The sequence below is a fragment of the Marmota marmota genome, unplaced genomic scaffold, assembly GCF_001458135.2.
Source record: "Marmota marmota marmota unplaced genomic scaffold, marMar, whole genome shotgun sequence".
NCBI classification, from domain to species: Eukaryota; Metazoa; Chordata; class Mammalia; order Rodentia; family Sciuridae; genus Marmota; species Marmota marmota.
The window spans coordinates 7,131,486-7,141,031 of record NW_025999990.1 but is presented as its reverse complement, the minus strand read 5'-3'; the positions used below and the strand labels follow the sequence as shown (position 1 = coordinate 7,141,031).

The 9,546-nt window shown below is 43.4% G+C and overlaps 1 protein-coding gene across 1 annotated transcript in view; it reads right to left on the bottom strand.

Moving 5' to 3' along the window:
* Positions 1 to 2,981: 2,981 nt before the first annotated feature.
* Bcl2 (BCL2 apoptosis regulator) overlaps positions 2,982 to 9,546 on the bottom strand; it is a 166,064-nt gene continuing 159,499 nt past the window's right edge. The window contains exon 3 of the mRNA XM_015482323.2: positions 2,982 to 8,403. Coding sequence (XP_015337809.2) covers positions 8,269 to 8,403 — 135 coding nt within the window. The 3' untranslated portion in view covers positions 2,982 to 8,268. The remainder of the gene's footprint in view (positions 8,404 to 9,546) is intronic.

Here is a 9,546-nt window from a genome sequence, read left to right as displayed (position 1 = left end):
TTTTATCCTACGTGATGTTTTTGAAGTTTACATTTAAAATGAATTAGCCTCTCTTATTTTTTTTTCTACAAAAGAAGTTTCCTGTATACGTGGAAATGAATTCCAGTGACCCTAAATCTATACATTTTTTGGTTCCTGGACGGAGTAAGTATCACAGTTCTTGTTATCATCCAATCACCTGTTTTCTTGGCCCTGGCAGAGTCATTTGAACACAAAAGCCCTGCTGGGCAAGCCTTGGCCGTCTCCCTGAGGGTCTGCCCTGAGCTTCCACTGCAGTCCAGCAGGGTCTGAGAAGAGCAGAGGGGTCACAGGGAGGGGTCTTCCATTAGGTTGCCTGGTGCCCCTCCTAAGGGAAGCTGGAAAGGCAGGTGACATCTCTGCACATGTTTAAGTTGACATTTAATTTAAGAAGTTTTCATTACAGATAGTTACTAAGGATACAATTTTCAATGTATTGTTAGTAGTGAGATTAAGAAAATGATCCTCAGACCCACTACAGCAGAACTTTTTCGTGTGCTGTAATCTATAGCCCCCGCCATGATATCATGATGATTCCTGATAGAATGACCCGGTAACTTCCGCACAGTCTGTAAAGGGATTAAGATGTGTTGAGGAGTGTGGGTTCCCCTACCAGCTGCCGTAAGCCCATCTCCCAGTCCCAGCCACACCTCTGTTGTGCAACCGTTTCTTTCTGTATGCTTCTCTTCCAAAGGAGAATGGCGGGATTGGCTGGCTTTCTGGGAGTCTCTTTGCTTGAGGCTGCTTTGAGATTAAACCTGACACATGCTCACAACTTCTTGTTCGAGAAACTGACAGTTGACATTTTAAAATGTATGTGTTATATTCCTTTTTATTGTAGTAGAATCTAAATACCACAATGAAGTGATACTCAACATTATCTTCATGAAAAATACAGAAATGAGCTGTTTCTGTTTTTGTTTTCTTTGCTAGGACTGAGGATTAGACCTAGGGCAGTTCTACATCCTGAGACCTTTCTATTTTTTTTTTTTTTTTTTTGAGACAGGGTCTTGCTTAGTTGCCCAGGCTGTCCTCAAACTTGGGATCTTCCTGCCTCAGCCTCCTGAGTTACCAGAATGACAAGTATGCACTATCATGCCTGGCTAGAAATGAATTATTTTGAACTCTAGAAATTTTACATTTTTCCCTTTTTTCCCTCAAATTCGTGATTTTACCCTCCATTTTATCCTAATAGGGTATTTTTCTTTCTTTCCTTTTTTTTAAACAACTGAACATTTAAAATTAATTAGCTTTTCATGATTTTCTAAAGTAAGTGAATTTTTGTGACTATAAGATTCGACTTTTTAAAAAAATTTCTGGGTTGGGCAATAATTACAATTATTTTTACCCACTTGATGCAATGCACAAATATATTACGATTATAATAAATAAGTATTAAATATGTTTAAAATGTTATTGGAAATACATCTCTTAATGAGATGAATGGGGCCAGTTTATCTCTTCACCACACTGGACACATCTCCATAAATAGAAATTATTGATAGAAAGAAGGAAGGTTCACCATGAAGTCTATTCTAGCTTTTCATTGTTATGGATATTAGCTCTGAGGAGCATGGTTCCAATCATGAGTTAGATGGACTTGGAAAGAGTTTTGCTATAGTGACCTAACTTGACTCTTGGAACTCCTGAGTTACATTATAAAATCACAGTTTTAAAATATCCATAAGCTGACTTGGTTAGCTACTCTCGCAACTCTTTTGAAGACGAAGAATTAGAAACGCAGATGACTCAAGGATGCCCCTGGCATCAGAGCTCCAGGATTTCAAGCCATGCCTTTTAGCAACCCAAGGTTTTAACCCCATAGTGTAAGGTTAGTTGATTCTGGGTAAAAAAAGAAAGAAAAAGAGCCCTGCCTTGTCCCTTCTGCTCATTTCCACTGCATCTACTTGCTAAATACCAGGCTAATTTCAAGCCTCTGCCTGATGTCACTGACATGGAGCTGCAAAGGGATGTGTGGTTTCCTCCTGGGCCTGAGTGAGGCTTAGCTAGAGCACTGCTTCAGGGTCTTATAGCAAGGTTTGGGGCAGTGACCGATCATGTGATGACAGGGAGTCAGGGGGGTTGGTCTGATCTGAGGGGCCTTGTTAAGGAGGTCAGTTTAGGCATCTTACCCACGGGTGTTGAGGACATCAATTCCTTGACACATCCTGTGTCTGCGTACACTTTGGAAAGGTTGTACCTCGCTTGGGTTCATGTACAGGGATTTGGAGAAAGAAGGGATGGGGCACAGGCCTTGGAATCAGCCACATCAGGGCTCCGATCCTTCCTCCCTAAGTTATGATGACTGGGAGCTTGGGCACACTGTTTAACTTCTGAGTCTGTTTTCTCTTACAAAATAAAAAGCCGGTGCCTACCTTCCTGTGACAACAGGTGGTAGTATGCACCTGGTGTTCTATCCAGCAGATGCTGAACAGGTGGATACTACTCTGAGTCCTTTTTAATTGAGTCAAAGGAAATAGAGGGTAGAGGCTCAGGATAGCAGGAAAGTGGGAAAAAAAAACGTAAGTGGGAAACATTGGATCCCTTGCAACTTAGGGTTTACATGGGTCAAAGCAAGTGGCTTTGGTTGTCTTGAAACGTTAGTTTCAGTGGGGAATGGGCAGCTAGTTTCCCTACTTTTTATACATTCCTGCATCTTATGGAACTCAGACATTGGGATCTCTAGTCCATTTGGAAAAACTCGTCCAACAGTGTCAGTAGCTCTCTCAGGGAGTAGAACTCAAGATCCTGGCTAGGTCCAGGATGGTCAGTGACCACGGAACAAAAGGGGCTCCTTCTCAGGTGGTTTCACTGGTTAGCTGGTCCCTGAGGGTTTCATTAGAGTGGGGTTCATGATCCTTCTACTGGCTTGTTAAGAAGGCTTCCCAAAGTTTTGTTTAATGAAGATGAATGGCAAAGAAAAATTCTGTTCATGCTTTATAAACAATTTAGGGCACAACCAATATCTCACACTGTACTTTATTTTTCTTCACAAAATTAACTGGACAGACAAGGAAAGTTGAATAGCAATGTGACATTTTCCTACAACACAAAGTGCCATTATATTTAATGGAAGCCAACCTTAAGTATGTAAAGTAGGCTTATCATATTTTTTTGTATATACAGTGTTGCAGATATCAGCTACCCCTAAAATACATCCATCTGAAAAGTAGCCCATGAAAGGTAACAGCATGAAAATCTTGATAACAAAAGCTTTTGTTACAAAAAAACTTATTGCATACTTATATTACTTAAAACAAAAATAACCCCCGTAATTCCAAACAAAAGTACAACTTGGTTGAAAACTAAGATATTAAAATAAACACAACCACCGGGAAAAAAAGAAGCTTCCCCCAAATAAATTTAATCAGCTGTCGATTCTTCAGATGCTATCTTGGAGGAGAAAAACTTAATAAAATGAGCTGGCTGGAGGGTCCGCTGCAGATTTCCCAAATGGCAAGGTGCGTGGCCTTAGAGAGCATCTACACTACAGTCCTATTAGTTCACAGTCCCGCGATTTCCGATGAACTAGCCTTTCCATCTTCTAGGGGTGTTCCCATCTTCCATGCTGAGCTTGGAACTCAGAACAACCTTGTCATCCACAGAACTTTGGCTTTAAGTTATTTTCTGGGACAGTCCTGATGAACCGGTACCATCCTGATGAATTATATAATACCATTTGTACTCCATCTGGTTTTCTGGGTGTCCAGTAAGATGCATATTTCATGGTTGTCCAAAGACACGGAATAGAACCGTACATTGGGTAAGGCTAAGGGCCTTCGATGATCATTTACCCAATTCAGTTTCACATTGTTTTATTTAATTTTATTAAAAAATTTTTTTTCTGCATTGTGCATAATAAACACTTAGAAACAGATGTCCCTACCAACCAGAAGGTTGTCATTAAATATCCTGTTGGTTAAAACTGTAAATTTATTGCTTATATACCCGTTGGCCATATCCAGCTTGAAATGTGTACCCCTGCGTTGCTGAGCTGAGCTGACTTTGAACCATGCCACTGCCTCTGGGATCTGAATACCACAGAACTGTAAAACTGTTTCTCATTTGCTGCATTAAGGGCCTTTGCAGAGGCGTCAACCGACCCCAGTAAAAGTGCCTCATACCCCACAGTTCTGGCTATTCTGAAAAACTCGACTCCCTGGTCCAAGCTTGGGAATGTTATGCATATTTAAAAATTCTTCTTCCCTCCCACCCTCATAACAAACGTTCTTTGTCTTGTAATAATAATAATTTTAAAAAAAAAATCCCTGAAAGATCCAAATTGAATAACAATACAGATCTGACTGGAACCTTCAAAAGCCTGACAATGTAGAACTGTACTTCTTAAAAAAGTGTGCAACCACATTTGTCTGCACTGCAACGGACACCACAGAGTAAGATCAGATAGAGTTTCAACTGATTCCCTAATTTCCTTAGACTGGCTTGTATTTCAAGCCCTTCCTGTTTTCTCCAGATAGAGTAGGTGTACATTACTAACTCTAAGTGATAAGAAAGTATAAAAACAGCCACTACCTTCAAAGTACAATTGGAATTAGAGTTGAAGGTCACATTAATAAATTATTTTAGTACAAGTTGAATCCTAAGTGTAGACTCCTTGCCCTTTTTTCCATCTGGTATACTTGATGTGAAAGCTAGACCTGTGTTGGGATTGCCGTAATTATTTACATTTAATCTTGATTGTTATTAACTCCTCTTGATTTATAAGCACTTTCTTCAATGTTCCCACTGGGCCAGAGCCAGGCCTTTAGATGGTAAGCAATAAGCATTTACCTAAAAGTCACATGTGAAGGAAGGCCGGCCACACCTGAACATGCAGAGACAGGTGAGCGGGGCAGAGGATGTTGGTGTTTTGCTCAAACATATAAAGGGACTTCCTTATTTCTAAAATGTGGTTTTAATCCGATTCTTAAGCCTACAGAAATGTCAGCTCCTGCAGAATCTTCCAGGTGAACTGCTGGCTACAGCATATACGAGCAGTCCTTTGGGTCTCTCTTTCAGAAACAGTGCCCATGCAGGAAGGCTTCGGGAGCCCTGGAAGGTTCTGGGACCTTCTTCTGGTGGGTTCCTTTTTAGAGTCTTGGATCCCAATTTGGGAAGTGTGTGTGTTCTACTTTATGTTCACCCTGGGCAACTTAGAGCACATTCCTTCTCATGCAGAAAGGGGGGCTCAGATCGAGGTGTGAATCCCTTCTCAACACGAAGGGTATCAGAACCAGTCTCTGTTGTCCGTTTGCAAAATAATTTGAGACAAAAAAGAAAGAAAGAAATTACTAGATGAGGCTTTCATATACATTCATTGCTTTCTAACATGTTTTTAACAACAAGAAAAAATGCAAAACGAACTATTCTTATATTGAGTTTAGCTGCAATACTTGTACAGTTCTGGGGTCAGGTGACTGCGTATGTTTACCTTTAAAACCAGATGACAAAACCCCAGAGCCAAAGAAAACCAATGTTAGGCCCCTGTGACCTTTTTTTTTAATATATATATATATACATTTTTTCAAATACTCTGCAAATCCCAGTTTGAACAATAACAACAACAACAAAAGACAAACAGGTTTTATATTAAAAATATCCACGTTCTTCATTGTTACTTCTAAAGCAGCTCGGAGGGTCTCGCCACTTGGAGTGAGCTGGAAACAGACTCCATTAAGATGCTCTTGGCAGGATAGCAGCACAGGGTTTGATTTTCCATATTCATCACCTGGAGAATGTAAACCTTTCATAAAATAATATTTCACTTAAGAATCAGGATCATTCAAAGGTCTGGTCCTCTTGTTCCCTGAGGCCCACCAGGGAGGTGTGGCTCCACACCACAGGGCTCTTGCTTTCTGGGTGAAGTGTGAGCGCCACTGGGTTTCAGGAAGGGCCTGAAGGACAGCCACAGAGAAGGGCCCTGTGGAAGGAGAGCGGGAGGGCTTTGGGTAGGTCTGCGTGGAAACAGGACACATAAAGCAGCTCTCTAAAGGTCAAACCGTCGCAGCCAGATTCTCATCCTTTGCTCATTTCCCATCTGGGTTTTCAAATGAATGAAGCTCTCAGGTTTAACCAAACACGCCTGTGATCTTAGGTAACATGCGTCCAGATGCCGAATTGCCCAGGAGCAAGTCGACCTTCAAGAGACAAGGTCAAAGCACAACAGACTTATCCACCAGGAACGCACAGAAATGCACATGACTTGGTGAACACCAAGCTCCTCGGTGCCAGTGACATCCAGGGCTTCTTATGTAGCCGAGACTCAGGCTTAGCCCACCTCTTCACAAATGCTTCTGAAGAATCAAAAGACAAAAAAAAAAGAAAAAAAAAAGAAATCTCATATGGAAAATCATCACTTTTGTTAAAAGAGTGTAGAGGCGATAACTAAATAGGAGTTTTAAAAAATGCTGAGATGCATGTATTTTCTTAAAAAGCAGCTTTCGAAATATCGACCACAGCATTAAACACTGAATAGTACATTCCATAGTTAACACAGATAAATGGTATATAAGTGATAATGCCACAAAGTTATTCCACCAGTGCCTCCTGGCTGATTCTAAACTTGGAAAAAAAATATATTTTCTAGTTTATTATCCAGAGATTTCACTTCTTTTGCTAGTTCTCTATAGTTTACCACCTTTGTTTTTTTTTCTTCATTTATTTTAATGCCCCAGGATGTGCAGATAATTCCCACATTCTACACCTGGAGCTTCCCCCACCCCACCCCCACTACCCATAAGGTTTTCAAATAAAACCAATCGACAGTGACAAGATAATGTTTTACATGTAAATCCATAGACATAGAGCAATTAACCCATGGCACCTCTTTTCAACTCATTTTACCTCTCTTCCTTTAGGACTACCACCCTCCCCAAAGTCATTGAAAGCCTTGCTTTAAACTACCCAGACAAGCTGGGGCCACCACGCCCTGTGCAGCAGCCTAAAGGGCCTCAGCCTTCTCCTTCCCTCACACCTGTGGGGGCTGCGGCCCCAGCCCTCAGCATGTCCCTCTGCCAGGAAAGGCACAGGGCCGTTTCCTTCCTTCCTCGGGGACCAATGTCTTAAGAAGGGGCGTGGCTCCTGGGATCCCCCTTCCACGCTCCAGGTGGAAAGGGACCAACTGGGAAGGCGTGAGGGCGTGAGGGTACCAGGCCCGGCTGGTCCCACTATTGCTCTTTCTTGACAGCTCCGTCAGCTCCCACACGGGGAGGCCACGCTGCTCTGCGGAACACCTCCGAGGAGACCAGCAAGTGCCCAAGCTCAGCCTTTGGCCTCCAGGCGGGGACACAGGGAGGTTCTGCAGGAGTCAGTCTCTTAAACGCAGGCACTTGTGGCCGCCTGATGCTCTGGGTGACTGCCGCCTTCCTGATGCCCAAGAAGTCACCGAAACATCCACCTCCTTGAATGCAGAGGATTCTGGTTCCTGCTCAGACAGAGCCAGGATGTAGAGGGGGCGTGTATCCAAAATATATGAATAGACACAATCAGGGCTTAAGGTACTGGATGATCTTGTATAAACTGCTAAAATGCTTCTCGGCACAATTGGTAGCTTAAAAAAATACTTTCCTATGGTTTAAGGGCATTTTTCTCACCACTGTCCTTCGGCGGGGAAGTCTCCGCGGGCACCACATCTATCTCAAGTTCCCAGTTTCTGTCCTCTGACTGGCTATGTACCATGTGAGTCACATGCAAAGTGTCTGTTCTTTGGGCCAGGGACAAATGGACTTCCCTCGAAGCACCGTGCCTCTGTAATGTCACAGCCCCCAGGACCCATAAATGCAAGTCGAAGGAATGCCTTCGGCCCAACCTCCAGCAGCCAGAACCCCGGCTTCTCCGCGGTCAGTTTCCTTGTCCATCCGTTTGCTCTTCACATGACGGGCTAGTCCACTCAACGTGGAAAATCACTCTGGTTTTGGGGCACACCAACAGGTGGAACCGCAAGAAGTGATCCTTGGCAATTAGTTGTCGGGTTTCCAAAGATGGGAGTTTTGATGGGACTGTCTTAAATAAATAAATCTTTTTTCTTAATAATGTAAAAAATAAATGATATTTCCCTTTGGCAGTAAATAGCTGATTCGACGTTTTGCCTGAAAGCTGTGTGTGTGTGTGTGTGTGTGTGTGCGTGTGTGTGTGTTGTATTTGCTTTCCTTTAAAGATACCGTAACTTCATGATGCATCACTGATGATGCATATCATGTCTACTGCTTTAGTGAACCTTTTGCATATTTGTTTGGGGCAGGCCCGCAGACTTCACTTGTGGCCCAGGTAGGCACCCAGGGTGATGCAGGCTCCCACCAGGGCCAGGCTGAGCAGAGTCTTCAGAGACAGCCAGGAGAAGTCGTACAGGGGCCGCACGCTGGGGCCATACAGCTCCACAAAGGCATCCTGCATGGGGGAGAGGCGGGAAGGAAAAGGAAGAGCGTCAGAAGGAGGAGTTCAGAGAACGCCACCTTACAGAGGGGAGGCGTCCTGCCAGAACAGCCTGGGCATCCTGAGAAGGGCGAGAGGGAGAGGAGAAATGCTCTGGAGGCAGTGGTTGGAAACTACTTTCACTCATTCAGAAAGTATTTTACTGGGACCTGTTTACAAGATAGTCACCTTACAGATACGGGCAGTGCATACAACAGGCTAAAAGTTCTACCTCATGAAGCTTCTATTTAGTGGAACAGGGCAGACTCACACGAAATAAATATCACACTGCATATCAGGTACTGGAGAGTGCGTGGTAGGTAGAAAAGTAAAACAACAAAGATGGTTAGAAAATACTGGAGGTTTTGCAACTTCAGCTAGCATGCCATTCATAAGAAGAACCCAATGTAGCAACAGCGATGACCACCATACCACACTTGATGTATGCCGGGCACTGTACTGGAAGCCTAGTATACATGACCATTTTTTATTCTTCATACAGATCTTAATTTCATGTTTCCCTGTTCTGAAGATGAAAAAAAAAGTGCCTGCTTTTTGTAAAAGGTGTCATGAGTCACAGGACAGAATGGCCCAGGACAAGCCCTTCATGGCCGCAGCATGCAATGTGGATGGTCAACTGAGTTCACCTTTAGAAACATATTAAAAATCATAACTGAACAAGTAGATAAGAATTTATGTAAAAGGTTATATATCATAGTATTGTTTATCACGACCATATAAACATCTGCCACTCCCAGAGGTCAAGGGCAAGCGTAATAAATAGCAGCACCAGGATTTGGACGTAGGTGGAAAGCAGTGCCCTTCACTCCACTGCCCATTTTGGCTGACAGCAGCTCTGTGAGTGTGCCTGCTCCAGAAGCTGCTGAGTTGCTGGACACGGGCTGCTTGACTGGTGGGTGCCGAGCCTTGGGATGCAGGGAGGTTCTTCCTGGGAACGGAAGCTGTTGGAGGGTTTTTCTCATGGGTGGCCGGACAGGACAACCACAAGCCTGTCTTTAACTCAAGTCATGAGGTCCACAAAGTATGGGTCAGTGGTGTGTCACTGGACACATGGGTTCCAGGGGAAGACAGGGACTTGTCTTCCACTCCTGTGGCTGC